We start from the raw sequence: 17,853 nt of genomic DNA, 5'->3' as shown, positions 1-17,853 counted from the left end.
AAAACAAAACAGCGGTTTACAGAGGGACCAAATAAAAGAATACAATAACAGTACAAATAGTGATAGATACAAAACTCTAATATTTCCTGCAGGATCAAATTATCGCTATAAAATGTAGCCTATCCGCGTCCCAAATTTCATCCAAATCCATTCAGTGGTTTAGTAGTTTAGTTCTTACAAACTTCCAAATATTTTTACAAGCATTCGCATTTATAATATGATTAAGACTAGGTATAAATCTCTGTATATATTAACCTCTCTGTATCTGTCTTTATAAAATTGCAATCAAATTCAGCCATTGTACAAATGAAAGCTTGTTTTTATTTAGTACCGTGAGCGACATTTCTGAGGACCTTATTAACACTCTCCTCCACTCGAAATTCCTATTTTTTTCCTTTAATCCCTGCAGCTCTTTATGATTGCATAGTTATTACAATTTTTTCGAGTCTATGATATAAAAATAGTCCACAGAAAATAATATTTTTTTTTTACAATTTATAATTAGAAATGCGATTATATGAAAACAATCTATAAATAAACATGAATATTTAATCAGCGTTAATCCCAAATCTTAATCAGATGACGCATTAATCTTAAAACTAAATCACAGTCATTAGTCGTTGTTCTCTTTCGTAAATTAACTTAGGACAGTTTGTAATGTAGACGGCAAGCAATCTATTTAAAAGACCAGTGAATAATTTATTTTAATTAACCACGAAAGACAGAGATCCATTTTTCGTTTCCATCTTATTTGGGGTCTTCATGATGCCGCCGTTCTTAAACTGCGACATTCATTCAAAAAGTTTGAAATCGAATTAAATTCGCCCCTTTAACTAAACTCAATTTTCTTTCACGACTTCATTAAGCGAAGCCATTCCGGTGAGCCTCAGTAATGACCTCAAAGGACGTTAAATCAAGATCGAAAAGGAAAGATAAAAAGCAACTGAAATTTAATACTTTTATCAAATCGCTCTTGACGTCAACCTTTGTAGTCATTTCTTCTTATTTCAAAAGAATACAATGCCTTCCTTGCTTTTAATTAGACTCTTTGTACGCGATGATGTTTCACTTTAAAAGAACCACGCTATTAGAATGTAAATCTGCCAGGAACCTCCTCCTGAGATTAATAAACTATTGCAATTCGCAACCATGTAATCTTTTAGAAAAAGTCTACAATTTCGGTAATTATCCACAGATGGCACAGTGGCAGTTATGTTAATTTATATTATATATACCTAGCTTAACAAAATTTAGGTTTTGGTAATAATTCTCTAAATTCAATTAAGCTATAATAATAAACAATTCCAACAACTTCTATTTTACCCTTATTTCTACATGCAGTCAAATTACTACGAGTGTTTAAAAGTCTTTTCGATATTTTAATTGCGATATTTCAGACCTAATTATATAGAAGACGATAAACTTCCTAAAAAAACGCAAGATAATACTGAAAATACATCAAGAAACTTTATAAACCGTTGAACCTACACAAAATAATACGATACTGTACACAAACTACAAACCCACTACCTTATTCATGCGAAATGCTCTGTTTCAGGCTTAATACGGTAAATCCCTGAGCCTCAGTAATGTCGAAACGCAGCTAAACTACCTGCACGGGTTGAGACGGCAGAAGCAATCTCTGTCTTTGTACTCGCAAACAGCAGCCCCGGCTTGACATAAAGCAAAACCAGCTCTTATGTCAACATCAAGACTACGTCACGCTGTTAGCGGGAAAAACATGAATAAAACGCAAGCCTGTTAGTAAGCAGGCAACTCGTGATAATGGGGATTTTCAGTCTGTTACATATTCGAGACATTGTCTTTTAAATTTTTAGAAGAACAATTAGAATGACTTTATGTACTTCATTAGTCGCAAAGTGGTCTGTAAATAAATCCTTAAAGTATTTAATGTTATTATATGATTTATTACTTATTATAGTTCTACTCCCACGACGGTATATTAAGGATACTTATCTGAGTGCTTGTAACTCCCACGCAAACTGCTCAGTAAACGAAATTACCTTAATGACCAGACAATATAAATATATAGTTACGTCCTAGATAAGACATTACCCTCTGAAAGTAAACGATCTACAGTTATTTCAAAAACATTTTCAATGACTCAGATTAGCCTTCATTATTATTCAATTTTAACAAAGGAAACCAAATTTACGTAACAGTTGACGAGAATGAAAAAATGGTCTTTAAAATAGTATTATCGTAATAAAATATCGTTACAAGTATATTATACCTAGAAGATAGTTATAATGCTTTGGTCCACAATTATAATGTTGCTTAAAATTAGTTTTGAAAAATCCGCTGATCTTATTAACTCATATTTCAAATCAAGAACTATATTATTGGAAGTTCAAAAATCTACTGAATAAAAATTTGTCTTTTTAAATATGCAATGTTATTTCAATTGAGTCTATAGGTATAAAATCAAAGGCCAAAACTCGCTCCATGCGTGTCGCGCTGCAACAGCCGGTAAAACAAAGCAGCCCTTTGTGGAACATCGACATTATAACCGTACAAATCTGACTCCTTTGTTGTTAAACTATAGGGATAAATGTCAACGGCATTCATTCACTGGCGGACGAATTCTATGTCCAGTATCCACGTACATAAACACCGAATAGAAATAGTAATGAGTAGGTACAATGTTACCGTAGTATTGTAATTCTCTTTGGTACAGTGTATACGAGATAAATAATACAGAAATGTTAGGATATTAAACCAGGCCATAAATAACATTTCGGTTAGTCTCTGTTATGATATAAGGTCATTTTTTTCATTGCATTCATAAATGAAACCACATACGCGTCTTTACGTCTGCTAATATTGTGCCAAAAAACATTCATGAATAGCAAATATTTTCGCCAAAATGTTTAGGGCCAAAATAGTGTGTGCGTGAATATATTTCTGACTAGATGACCCGGTGAACTTCGTATCACCTACATACATTTATTATTATTATTCATCGTGGAACGCAATTTTGCCATACAATACGTATGTTATCATTATCTGTCTCTCGCTAGTCGAGAGTACGGTTTACGCGTGCGGTAGCTTGTCGCACATTTGATTAACTTCGACGATCAAAGTCATCTTCTCCGTGGCATTTTGCGACAATAACAATAAATAAAGTTCTCACGCACTGACAAATTGATGATAGATTTTAATAATAGTCTTGAAATTTATTTATTTATTTTCTATTTTTAAGAACCCACTGACACTTTTACACTTTATTTATTTCTGAAATGTTTTGTATTTGAACAAAATAAACCAAAGAAATCGGACCTCATATTACAACTATGAAACAGACTTATTTCTGAATACATCTATATATATGTTACAGTTCTTTATTTCTAAAAAGAGAAATGACATGAAATGTTTGACAGGTAGGAACATTTTGTATTGAAAACTTATATTGACGTTTTTAGTATTTTCCGTTATTTATTATTTATGTTCGTCACCGTTTAATCCATCCCTGGACTTCCACAAATAATTCAAAACCAAAATTAGCCAAATCGGTTCAGCCGTTCTCGAGTTTTAGCGAGACTAACGAACAGCAATTGATTTTTATATATATAGATTGAAAATGTGACATTGCACGGTGTCGAAGTCTCTTAAAGTAGTAATACTGGCATTAGGGCGCATTAAATTGAAATGACTTTTTATTTATTGTATTATTTTGTTCGTAACTTACAATTTATTATTTTACAAATATGGTTAAAATATGGTTAAGTTTGTCGTTCCGTTAAGTAATGCGACTAAACGACTCTGTATATATACAAACACCGATAGCATATTCATCGTATTCGACCTAGTCGATTTTAAACTAGAACTTTTACCTTATAACTCTGCCATTACGTTACTTCACTTACACCGCGCTGATCTTAATTAATTATTAATGCAAAAAGAAAAATGAATCGTGAAGTCGTAGGATCTACTGTAATTTGTGATTAATTGTTTCCGAGTTTCTCTCTAAAGATTATCTTCACTGTTTCATGAATTTTGAATTATAATCTTTTGTAATCTGATTCAACTCTTATTTAATTGACGGCTGAAAAAAATGATAACAAAATATCTTTATTGTTTTGTAATGGTTACCAACTACCAATGACCATAGGTAATACAAGCAAATGAACACCCAACGTGGCGCCGTATATAGGTAGGTGAGCTAGCTGAAAAGCGCGTGTATTCAATCTTTGTAGCAATATTTCTATGATCCAGAAATATTTGTTTTGAGTTCCATTGTTGTAGGAACGAAAGACTTTCATTGTTTCAGGTACTTCAGAGACGAGATTTTAAATCTTAATGTGGTTATGCCAGCAGTCTATGTATGAATGAAGGATATATTTTATTTTAAAATTTATAAAATAATAAATAAAGAAGTAATGGTGTGCGATAGGCTAGTTCGGTAACCCTCTCAATAGTAGGCCATATATTATATTCAGGGCTGGTTTTATAAATAAAAAAGTTAATTGTTACTTAAACATCAGAAAATATGTTAGAAGCTATAAAAAGGCGTATAATTTTCCATAGCCAGCAAGTGGGTGGTTGCATTATGTAATGCGTGCACAAGGTGCACATTATATTTTCCACCATAAAAGCGATTAATACGTATGCCTCAATGCGCTCACAAAGGATAACGTTATGGTAGTCTTTTTATAAAGCTTTTATAGTTTCTGCTGTGAAAGTACATTAGATATTGTTATTTCAACCGTGTCCTTATAAATAAATGCGTCATAATGCCTCCTTTAGGTAAATGACAAAAAATAATCAGCAACACTGTCTTTCGCAGGATTTATTCTTTGTGAATTCCTCAAACATTTCCCCAGCTAACTCTTAATACGAAACCGCAAATAATGCTTTTGCTTGTTGCTCTTAGATTTTTTTTTTATTTTTCTTTTGTAAAACTAATAACATTTTAATGGACAAATTGTTCACGGTGGAAAGATTAAAAATGCCATCGTAGGCACTAAGGACGGGAGCGACACGCACGCACGTAAGGCTTTCCTTCTTGTCACCAAGCACATGTCAGCCGCAATAAAGAACACTATACAGTCATAAACTTGCATGGTATACTGGTACAACTGTTTTTACAAACCATCGTGTTATATATAAGTAACTAACTATTGTATGGATTTAACGACAGTTGAGCGTCATCAGGAATATCTTTAGTTAAATTGACTTTTCGTCCGTGAATAACAAGTAACACTCGGATTAAAATTTTACTCAAACATATTTCGAAAAATTTAGAGCTATAATATAATTTACACTGCACTTAAGCTCGGTTCCCTGTATTTATTTGCGGAGATCTGACAAAATCTTAATATTGACAGAAGTCTTTTAAATTAATTACATAGAGTGCCGTAGAAAAACGTCTGGTTTTATCGTATTTCTAGATTATAATCTAAGTTATTTTTTCTACATTCAGAAACTCTAGGGAATGAAGGATAATTATTTGAAATCGCGTTTTATGTGATTGTACAATAAAATCTTAGGATATAATCGTATCAGTATGTGATGCGAATATTTATTTTTATGAGTAATATGTTTATTATTATATCAAACTATAATTCGTATTAAAAATATTTATGCCGTACTAGAATATTATACTTTCTATCGGTCAGTTTTTAAGAACAAGCTTTATCAGTTTGTACGTCGTTCTGTTATATTGTTAACATATGTATATATTACGAATAATACTTATTTCAAAGTAATTCAAGATTTACCATAAAATGTAAAAGACAAAGATGTTACGACCAGTGTCTCAGAAGTTATTCAGGTACTTACTACTAATTAAAAAAAATAAAACAATACCTCATATTAATTCCAATTATAACATTATGTAAACAATAGTTAAGTAAACGAGAAAACGTAGCAGCCATATCCAGTATACGAAGGCTCATCTCAGCACACTCAACACAGACAGAGAGCAAGACACACAGAATTTGTCCCGCCATTACAAAGTATTAGAGAAGCTCGGGAAGGTTTTAGAAAACAAAGGACTAAGCCCGGGAGAAACAACAAAGTGCTCTGATACTTTTGCGGCGGTAGTCGTCATAGATGATATTTTGGTTTAGAGTTCTCTTTGCTGGCAAACTATATTATAGTGTTATTTCTAACGCAGTCTGCATTTTTATATAACCTATATAAATAAAAATCGGTTGCCGCATGTATGTAAGAGCATCACTTGAGAACGGTTCCACTACCTTGACTTATTCTATTTTTATTGTGTTCCTAATTATCAGGACAAGTTTTATATCAGAATAATTGAGAAATCAACGGGAAAAGACACGAAAAATTTGCACTTTCGATGATATTTTATAATTTTTTTTTTAACTCGATTATCGAAGGACAACGTCTGTTGTGTATTATAATAATAATACACTTAACCAAACATTTCCAATTTTCTATTGCATAATCGTTGAATTATAGGTAAGATCATGTCTCCTTGCCTTATTCCATTTACAGGGAACGCGCATATCCGGCTTTTAGCAAGAGCTAAGATGCTCTTTAACTATACGGCATCGAAATCGTCCTTTAGTTAGAACGCTTATAATTACAAAAAAATATGAATACGCCTGATCTAACTTAAACTTCTTTGTACTAGTTGACAAATACAAAAAAAAATCGTAACATGTAATTATTATATATAATGTAGTCTAAGCAGAGTTCAAAAGTCATTTATAATACAAATCTAGTATCACCTAGCTGTGTGTATTTGCTTCAGATCGAAATGTGTCCGCTATCCGCAATCCGTATGTAGTCAACTGTCTGCACTAGTTTGTTTCCCCTTGCAGTATGAACCAGATGAGCGGAGAGAGGACACTAACTTAAATGTCACGTCGTAAACTCATTTACAGTTATCTTATTTAGTAATAAATAATGTAGGTGAGTATTTTTTTAAAAAAAACACTAACTGTTTTGCAAACAGAATGACAAACAAATAAAGTATGCGTTTCATTAATTACTTACTATAGATTATTTCATGCACGAAGACGCACCCCACTACTTTTCCTATTTGTTTACAATATGCCTGCACACACACTACGAGGGATTGCGTCGCAGTGTTTGGATCAATCCTCTTACGCCGCGACATCCTAGAACACTGCTCAAAGGTAGAGCGCGTCTTCGTGGTTGAAAATATGTCCTAAGCAGAAGAAAGCCGCACTAAAACATTAAGCTAAAATTGGTGCTCGAACCTATTTAGTTAGTTGTTTTAAGTATATTTTTTAAATTACTAAGTAGATCACGGATAAACTAATATTGATTATGTTGCGACATGTATGCCTCCACAGTTGATGATAAAACACTCATACTGATTACTGATATATTCTTTCCTTATGCTGGAAACATTTGATTAAATGCATGTTCACCGAATTTATTTCCTTGATCGGTCTCAGCAAGATATAGGGGCGAGACTATCGCCATATCCCACATAAATCCAACAAACCCGTAGGAAAATGGATAAGGTTTGCACGATAGCACTAGGAATAGCGCCGAAGCCATACTGTTTTCATTGTTTGAACAATGCTTAGAGGTTTTTTTACAATTAAAATATAACAAGTCGAGCAAATTGCTTGACTCGTGGTGAGTGACTGCTCAAACAAAACTTCGAAACAATAGTTATAATTAAGATGATGACCAAGAATAGAAATTGTATTCTGTAAGATTTTTTTTACATGACGCTACGTTTGTTGTTTTGACAAGGACCGGCTCATACAAACACACCGGACTTTTACACGCTTTAGGTGCTCGCAACCCTTGAAAATTAAACGACCATGCTGAGGGCAACCCACAAATGGGTTACGAACCTCTGCTCAGGACGGTCACTGGAGAAGGATGGGACATCAACTATTAAAAATCAAACATATTGCATTTTTCATAAAATAAGTATCTACTTAGAAATTATGTTGTAACCGAGTGGTTAGTAGCGAGTGCTCGCACTCTATAAAATAATGAGAAAAATATTTATCATTTGAGTCCCTAGAGTGAGTGAGTAGTTTCTATCAGATTATAATAATTGTTTTCGCGACAAAACCACAGTATAAAGTAAATACACAAAGTCTTTATCCCTTAAAGATTTTTCAATTAAATTTTTAAGAGGCAGCGACACGCTGTATACTGCCTCTACTTGTAAAGATAAATTAAAAAATAGTTACCGACCTACATTCCCATAGAAACAAATTGAGCAGACAGTTTAATGCCTTCTACGAATTAATGAATTTCGTCTCCCTAACATCAAGATCGATTTCAGAATCGCACTAACCAGTGACGCGATCGGCTAAGTATATTAAGTACAGAGATATCTACCTATTGAACTAGTACTTATACATACAACGTTTAGTTCGGATAGTATGGCCCCATACGCAGCGTTCATTCAAACTGCTGCGTCTTTGACCTGTGGGTCGCGTCATGTGCAAAACGCACTTGTGAGTGATAACATCTTTAATCTTCGCACCTTTTCGTACCGCGCTCGACGCTAGCCAAGCGGTTTATAAATAGGCAGCCAACACCGCTTTGTGCGCTGAAATGAGACTAGCGACAGATAACAATCTTGAAAGTGCTCCAAGTGTGCGGCGACGGCGAGCGTCACCGTGTTGAGATCTCGTCTCGTGCCGCCTGCTGACGCCCACCTGAGCGCCGTCAAGGACGCGATCTATTGCGCTTTTCATTAGAACTCACCACTCTTAACAGCTATGCTCCCTTTTATTCCTTTCTCTGTTTTTCTTTCGTAATTATATGAAGGAAACCTGTTCAAATGAATACAGCAACTATAGATGCGTATCTAATGGGTTTAGTCAATAGATATGATGTATGATTTTGTATATAATTACGCCGTTTGTGAACTGTCATAAAATGAGGAAAACTAAATCGAGGACCTTTTTATTAATATAAAAAGTAATGTATATTTATTAGATAATCTAATGAATATACATTACATTCACCAGCCTTGTAGATATTAAAAATATTGTTCATTTTTTTCTTTCCAAAATCCTTCTTATGACATTGTATCTGAGACGATCGTACTTATACATCATAGGTATGGCGGCCTAAATCTGATCATAAAATCATGTTACGGAATTACACAAAATACAATGGCATTAAATGATTGACATATTTCTAACACAAGGCTGTTCGTGGTGCCAAGTAGACCGTGACCAATATATTTAGCGGTAAATTGAATTTAACAAACCATTTATCAGTGAATGTCCTAAACATAAATTAGAACGAATTATGCCAAAATGTTCCAACTATTTTTAAATAACATTTGTGGATTGTTTTTTAGTAGAGCTGGATTTTTATGTTCAGAAAGAAATATCTGGATTAGTTCATACACACTTTTTTTGTTCGACATAAATAGATTTGGCGTGTTTTGCTGAACAGTAAAGTATAACACTTGGAATAATGGCGTGTTAAATATTAGTATTTTTTTTTATATAATTTGTGGTTTGGTATATTTTGCCAAACTAGGTCCAATTGTCAAATCCCTGTGAGTGAAGGCAGTCGAAGCCAAAATTCTTATCTGTTGTACCTGTTTGTAACTATGTTGAAGTTATAAGAAATAGGAAAAGTGCACATAATAAAAAAAACAAGCACAGATATTAAAATTAAATTTATTTTAAAAATAAGTTGCTAACAGCAATAAACTGCTCAGGTTGCTCCTCACAGATCCAGACCTATCATCCAACTTTGCATACAAATCTCCAGACGGCCTGAGCGTGATTTAGAAATACTCTACAATGTCAAAACATGAAATAACTATACGTGTACAATAGTGCATTAAATACATGCAAATGTGTTAAAAGCTATACTAAACATTACAATATTATTTCACTGACAATCGACACTAATATTTCGAATACATACGAAACTTAGTTTCATACGTTTATAATTTCTACGTCGAATGATTGAAACAGTTATCGATAATTTAATACACATATAGACGATATAATCTGATTGTTAACACAGATAAGTATAGTACGCATAGATTTGTACAAAGCGTGTTGGTGTTACTCCTTACAATTGCTGTTGGTAACAAAGGTAACTACGAGATAATTAAATCTAAATTTAGAGGTCGAATGTTTTCCAAAAAGCCCCTCAATAGCTACGCACTAATTTTCACAATAGAGAAACGCTGATGTTTATTCTACACTATAAATATCTGAATACTAATTTAGTATAGGAGATTGTGCATTTATTACATGCAAATTATCGTTATATAAATGAGGTACAATAAACAAGAATGTTGGTTATATTTCGACTCTACCAAGACTTTACCTTAGTCTAATTTGTTTAGACAAGCGATAGTCAGAGTGCGTATAATTATTTTAAGTTAACTTCAGACTAGTAAATCTTCAAATGATATACACAAATATAAGCCAGTTGCATTATCTATTTAATAATGAATTATATAGTTTTATTTACACTAGATTACCGCAGTTACATAATATCATATGAGGCCTTAAAAGTGGAGACTAAATGAGACTAAATTACATTAAAAACATAATAAATAACACTGAATTTAGATGACAGGCCACAGATTAAACTACGTTTAAATAAATAAATAAGAATTTATCTAACTAACTTACCTAGTGGCGCCGTTAGTAACAACACAATACTGACAACAACGACCAACAATGCGTTGCGAAGCTTCATTCGATCGACGAAAGTAATAAATGTATTCAAACATGGTTTTCGTTTCGGTATTATTTTTATTATTTTTCTACTACCTTCATATGGCATTACTTCGTGTATATTAATATATAATGGCGAATTTGATATAACATATGGCATATAATTTCTCATATATAACTGCTATTATATTGTTACCTAGTGTAACCGTGAATGGCATGAAACAGTCGCAATAACATCTACCTTATACGTTGCTTTATCTATAAATAAAGACGGGCTGTGTTCGAAGCGCTATTTGTGAATGCCATTCCGGATGTGAACGTTACTACTTTCGATTTAGAGTTGACACGTGGTTGGGGGTTGGCGTGTTTATAAGACGCAGAACTCGTCGAGCAGATTCTTGAGCTCCTTGTTGTGCGCCGCCTTGGAGCCGGTGGCGGGCGACGCCGCGGTCGCGCGGCCGTTGTAGCTGGAACAAACGCTACACTTACTACATAATACCTTAATTTAGACTAGCAAGTTCTCACACCAATATATTGCGAAACATCTATTTGCGTGTATACTAGCGGCAATATTCCAATATTTTTATACACATGCGATTCGCCACAAGTTCTGCAAGCTTCGAAATTTGCACAAGTCGACATGGTATGGTCGCTTAATATTTTTGACAATTATAAAGAGTTCTAGATGTAGCCTATATTTACACAAACTGTCTTACTTCAATATGTAACTCTTTCTGTCCTAGTATCATATAAATTAAAAACAGTGGGAACGAAAATAATTTTAGTAACTGGGTTCGAACATTTGGCAACTAACAAAAACCTTGTAATACAACATGCATATAAAATAAGTCAAACCAAATCATGATTTAAACACATAAAAAACAAAATTCTGCCACCATAAATCAGCCCCCAAGTATTAGAAATAAAGAGCGATGAAATAACACTTTTTATCCAAAATTCGACTTTACGGTTTTAAAATGTTGCTTTTACGATCGCTATAAAACCGCTCAATATATTATGGAACCGCACTCAAACATTATGGCTAATCAAATTGTTGAATTAACTACGCCTAAATTTATATATTTACCTAATCTTGCCTGTCGCTTTAATAGGGAGAATTACGTATGAGATAACTATCTCTTATACTACTATCTTGCTACTATCTTGCTCGCTGTCAACAAAAACCCAAAACAGCCGTATATCATTAAAAATAAAAGCCTTTAGACATTTTTAAACATCGTGATCAATATAACGCCAAATATATTGTTATTCATAAACTTATATATCTGACATGGCACAGCGAGAATACAATTAAGGGAATCAAATTTATTTGTAATAATATAGTGGGCGAAATTGGCATTCGGCACACTATTTTAACTCGTATTCACCACTATTTTATGGCGCCACTAATACCAGTAAAGTCACAAACAGCATCAGCCCATGCTAAACATACAAAGCTAAAAATAAAAAAAATAACAAAAGATGGTGAAAAAAAAAACAAATATTCGTAAAAAAAATGGTATTGAAGCGAAATAAACATTTATTGTAATGGGGATAGAGGCGATGGTTGCAGCGCATAATCTCAGTCTGTGGCTCACCTAATGGTGCGCTGTACTGTCTCAGTGTCTGGTTCGACAGACTGTTGCGGTCGCGCGTCACGTCCGAACAGTTGGCTTAACCAACTACCCCCTTGAGATTGGGACTTTGCCCTGCAACTAAACGCCGATTATGTTATGGGTGGCACGCATGCTGGTGCCAAAATATGCCTATGTTTTAAATGCTTATGATTTGATGTTGAATCGTTTCACAAAAACCATGCACCTAGACTAAATTTAAATCACAGGCTAAATATTTTTTTTTTTATAAATAGAACACCATCATTCTTCGAGGTCATAGCATGAGCATACCAGCATCAAGTTTGCGCGACTGACAATTTAATGAGGAATTTTTAGAGATTCATATAGCCTCCAGAAATCTAGCTTACTTTTGAAAATGCTATAGCAAAACTAAAAAGAAATAATATTTTAAAACAGTGACCACGCTCCTGTAGGGATAACCCGTACGTGATACAGAGTAGACAAAGTATCTACAGCGCGAATACATACCACTTGATTAGATATTTGTTTTATAATGGAACTTTGTTAAATCGACGATCCTAAAGATGTCTAGTTGCAGTATAAGACTTCAAGTTAAGTGAAAATAAATATAAAAATCAATAAAAGACACGATCAAACATTTAACGCGATAACTACGACGTACACCCCTATTATTTTAAAGCGTACGAATTATAATCAAATAAAAAAACGGAAAAGGTGAATAGTCTCATTATTTTTATGTCGAAGCTAGTGTTAAAAAAAAAGAAATTTTGGCAAGACGCAGAATACTTAACCGTTAATTGATTCGCAGGAGACCACGGCTCATCCAATCCTAGTGGAGCCAACTCTACGAGTGCGCATCTACTCGCATCAACTCCAGCGGTCTTGTCATGCAATAATCTCCTTATTTTATATAAAACAGAGTTCATTTTCCCATTCCTTAGTGAAGTAATGTACCTACCTGATTTGCTTCTGGTTCTGCAGCAGCGTGCGGAAGCGCGGCTCGATGTAGCTCCACGAGCCCATGTTCTTGTGCTCCTCCTGGCTCCACACGAGCTGAGCGTTCGGGTACTTCGCCACCTCCGCCTTCACCTGATCGTACGGGAAGGGAGAGATCTGCTCCAATCTGTTAGCAACAATTATATAATGTTAGTTATACTCAAAATATATAATATTTGTCCGATTTACTATAGTAAATTAATAGAAGCACGGGAAAATTCCAGTGATTATGACACAAAATCTCAACGCAACATTGCGATACACCTATATTTATGGTAAACCACAGCCCTAGATAACAAAAGTGCATTCAAGGGAAGTCATTTAAAGTTGTTACAATAAATATGGAATATATCGACGTCTTACCTGCAAATAGCGATATCCTTTTCAAGTCCCCTGTCGCGCCTCTCCTTGAGCATGTCGTAGTAGACGCGGCCCGAGCAGAACGCGAGCTTGCGCACGTTCTGCGGGTTCTCACATGCGGGACCCTCTTCGGGGATCACCCTGTAAACAAAATTAATAAAATCAACAATCATTCTACAGCATAAATTATCATCATATAATCGATCAAAGAGTTACTCAAAAACAATATCAAATAAAACATCTGCTTTGCATAATCTCAATGACCCTGTATACGGACTAGTATCATAAAATTACTAATATTAGGACAGATTTTAATTGGTAGATTTTTTTTTATGTTCAGCTGTTACATTCACTTGGAATATGTATTGCACATTATGTACTACAAACACTATATTGATTTAAAACACTATTAACCCTACAAATAACTGCAAAAAGTAATACAAACCTTCTGAAAGTGGTGCCCTCCTTCATGTCGTCGAAGGACGACTTGCATTCAGGATGACGCAGCAGAGACTTGGGCGTCATGATGATGAGCGGCTTGCGGAACGGCAGCGCGATCTGTCGCCGCAGGATATGGAAGTACGACGCGGGCGTCGAGCAGTTCGCGACGATCCAGTTGCAGTCGTGCAGCTGACGGACTGAACAGACGAATATATATTATGTTTACTATCTCAAGTGACGTACGTATATTGCATGAAATTAATTAATAAAAAAATTAAGTTTATTGTCCAATTTGGCGACACGCGCGTCTCTAAACACCATGCGATGGAATGAACTTGCCGGAAAAGTACGTGCATTAATTTTGTCTCTATTTATCCATCCATAAAAGGCGACTGTGTGTGTAGGTAAATTTGTTATTGCTTATGGAAGCATTCTCACAAATATATATATTGAACACATATTTTTGATACTATACACACCTTCACTATATACACATTGACACAAATATATTTACACATTTTTTTATACTATACAAACCTTCATAGTCAGGACTCTCTGGTGGCATGTAGTCGGGATCGTCGGAGCACATTTGCAGGAATCTTTCCAAACGAGCTGAGGAGTGTTCGGGACCCTGTGAAACAAAAACATAATGCATAAGTATCACATTATAAGTTTAATAGACAGTAATAATCGCTTCCATCACACAGTTCGTTCTTGTTAGCTTTTATATGTTTTGCGTGGGTTTGTGGGTAAGGTTCTCGCAATGACTACTTCTGCCGCCATCAGCATTATGCATGGATTGTTGTGGTTTGCTTTGAAGGAAATTGCAACCAGTATACTAGACTTTATTGTTCCAACAGTCCGGCATAATTGTGTCGACTGTAGGGAGACTGTGAGGGGTATTCATCACTCATCAATCGACATTCTATTGCACCCCACTTTACTCACCATCGGCTGCAGTGGGGTTACTCTACCGGGCCCGTATAAAAAAATTATGACACTTAAAATCTTGGTGACATCCCTCAGCACGACGATCTCGGTTTAATGGAACACATTGCTTAACACAAAGTTATAGAAAATGTTGCTTCTGTCTATAGGTTAAGGTAGCGAGTGGCTTAAATAAAAACAGTCGCATTAGTCCATACCATGCCCTCCATGCCGTGTGGCTGCAGCAGCACGATGCCGGACTGGCGCACCCACTTGGCCTGCCCGCTCGAGATGAACTGGTCGATGATGCACTGCGCCACGTTGTTGAAGTCACCGAACTGCGCCTCCCACAGCACCAGCGCGTTCGGGTTCGTCACCGAGTAGCCGACCTCGAAGCCGAGCACACCTAAAACATGAAAATAAATTTATATTACAATAATTTTATATTATAAATACAATGTTCAATTCACATCTATGTCTGTCAGGAGATTGCCTGAGATATCTCGAAGAACCGAAGCAGTGCGTCCATTTTATATAAACTTTGCCTCTTATATTGTGCCCTGTTTATGAATGGTGGCCGCACTTGCCATCAGGCAAATGGCTTGCTCGTCTAATCCTAACTTGAAAAAATAGTCGACATATGTCTCGACAGACTAGCTTTCTATAATGACATGAAACAACTAATTTCTTGCCTACCTTGAGAAGAAAATGTTATAAGATAATAATTGAAGCATAATATTGCAATTCACACTTACCATATTCAGAAAGTGAGCTGTTGCAGACAGTGTAAGGTGCCTGGTCAGGGTACAGATGCGCGAGGGGGCAGTAGGTGGCCTTGTCCACCTTCTGATGGTGAAGCACGTGATGTCTGCAAATATAAACAACTACATTGATTATAATGCCCTTATCCATGCCCATAATAGACTATATATATATCATGCGAAAGTTTGAGAAATTCTTTGAATTTTTGTTAAAAGTAAAATCTGAAACAGCTGAAAGAATTTAGTTGAAGGTTAGTACACACATAATTTGGGTCCTGAATTGCCACATAGGGAACTTTTTATCGCGAGAACTTACTCCAATAGGAAATCATTCCTTTTTTGTATATGTCTAATTAAATGGCGCAGGCGCCGTATAGATTATGTAATGAATCAGTACAGTGATTTAGGGACTTTTGTCTTGGGAAAATCTATTAACACGGGCGAAGCCGCGAGCAATACCTAATTACAAATAAACTATAATAACGTAGCATATAGCAACTTATCGAATAGTTATTATTCTGAATTTGATTACTATTTGTTCTATGATGCCAAAGTTAGCTATTATCTTGTTTGTTCCAGGAAATATTTTTAAATATTTCGTGACTTCATCGTAATCTATGATATGAAAAATACTAGTCATAGCATATATTTTGCGATCTACGTAAACATGTAGGTATAGTAAAAATGTCTAGCGATTATTTCCCCGTTAGATTAGAGTTGTCTACATTACATAGAGATAAAGGCAAATACTAGGAAGTAAATAAATGAACACGCAACATAGCGAGATAGATCAATCAAGTAAAGGCGAAGTGTACAAAATCCGGTGTCAACAAACATGGGACTCGCACAATAGTCTCTCGTACTATCACACTCGCCACAACAAACGACACGGATATCCGTTGTATTTATTAAACGATCGACAATCAAACAAAACTTGCAGAAGTTGGTGTCAATTTTTACTGTGTCAATCACGACAAGCTGACCCCTGTCAATTACGAAGGTTGCGGAACTTGCGGCGAGTCACATGTGTATGGTACTATGGAAATGTTGCCACTAATGTGATCGTATCGTAACCTTCTTTTATGTTCTAGGACTGTTTAATTCGTCACTAACCTGTGCGAGAAAGTTCCTCGCTCGACGTCCTCTCCGGAGAGGCGCACGTGGATACCCTCCTTCAGCAGGGATCCGAACGCCATCGCCTCCGCCAGCGCCCAGTCCACGGTCCTGTTGTCGACCATCTCCATGCGCGACTTGAGGATACGCAGCAAGCCCTTGTGGATCTCAAACTCGGCCGCGTTGGGTGGCGGCGACGAGAAGCGTCTGCCGATGTGCACCAGAGTCTCCTCTACTACACCGGTTGGGGACATCTATAGGTAGAAAATGTATCATAAAATATCAAACTATACAAATATTTTGCTTAGTCACACCAGTATTCGAATGTGTGCAGTCTTCTAACTACATACAACAGCATTGTCTTTTATAGCCGACAAAGCGCACTGTGCAAGACTTGAAATCCAGATTGAAAGGCATTGTTTCCAATGTAAAAACTAGACATTGCGTGACAGGAGAAATTTCGCTGGTATTCAAACTCTTTATGAGCTGTGTCGATTGCCATCACGTGAGCAGCGTGCTCATCATGCCATGTAATTACATAAAAAAATATACTTGTGTTTGTAACAGTGACTCATTGCATACATATAAAATTTAAAATTTTAGATATTGATTTCTTATGTTTATGCGAATTTTAAATGTTAAAATAAAACTATTTTAATGATAATATCTCCACCCAACGAACTTTACGTATTTACCTACCATAATGATTCGTTACATTCGATTAATATAACTCATAACTGAACTGACCTTAAGTGGGTCCTTGCCCTCGAAGAATCCGGACCAGGGCGAGTCGAGCCAGTCCTTGTACTTGATGTGTGTCTCCTGCTTGGCCTGGTTGTACGCGTCTTCGCAGATCTTCTCGTATTTCTCCCTGACGTCTTTGACTTCTTCGGCCGTCACTACTCCTTCAGTAATCAGCTGGTCAGCGTATTTCTCCAGTACTGTAAAAAAAAAACATGTTTTATGTTAAAAATCAGAAATTAAAGTAATTTTGGGTGTAAAATATAT

At 35.4% G+C, this 17,853-nt stretch overlaps 1 protein-coding gene across 8 annotated transcripts in view; it reads right to left on the bottom strand.

The window, feature by feature from the left end:
• Nucleotides 1-9,613: 9,613 nt before the first annotated feature.
• LOC115452603 (2-oxoglutarate dehydrogenase, mitochondrial) overlaps nt 9,614-17,853 on the bottom strand; it is a 29,534-nt gene continuing 21,294 nt past the window's right edge. For 5 of the 8 annotated variants that reach the window (XM_037443577.1, XM_037443573.1, XM_037443578.1 and 2 more), the window contains exons 14-23: nt 17,593-17,786; nt 16,846-17,099; nt 15,727-15,839; nt 15,190-15,377; nt 14,582-14,675; nt 14,049-14,241; nt 13,607-13,744; nt 13,206-13,370; nt 12,248-12,364; nt 9,614-11,116 (exon numbers count right to left, since the gene is read on the bottom strand). In XM_037443577.1, the coding sequence (XP_037299474.1) occupies nt 11,017-11,116; nt 12,248-12,364; nt 13,206-13,370; nt 13,607-13,744; nt 14,049-14,241; nt 14,582-14,675; nt 15,190-15,377; nt 15,727-15,839; nt 16,846-17,099; nt 17,593-17,786 (1,556 nt within the window). In that variant the 3' untranslated portion in view covers nt 9,614-11,016. The remainder of the gene's footprint in view (nt 11,117-12,247; nt 12,365-13,205; nt 13,371-13,606; nt 13,745-14,048; nt 14,242-14,581; nt 14,676-15,189; nt 15,378-15,726; nt 15,840-16,845; nt 17,100-17,592; nt 17,787-17,853) is intronic. The other 3 variants (XM_037443579.1, XM_037443580.1, XM_037443576.1) reach the window with 2 other exon arrangements.

Source organism: Manduca sexta, chromosome 26 (assembly GCF_014839805.1).
Source record: "Manduca sexta isolate Smith_Timp_Sample1 chromosome 26, JHU_Msex_v1.0, whole genome shotgun sequence".
In the NCBI taxonomy this organism is placed as follows: domain Eukaryota; kingdom Metazoa; phylum Arthropoda; class Insecta; order Lepidoptera; family Sphingidae; genus Manduca; species Manduca sexta.
The sequence above is the reverse complement of the archived record's forward strand: the minus strand, read 5'-3'. Positions and strand labels throughout refer to the sequence as shown.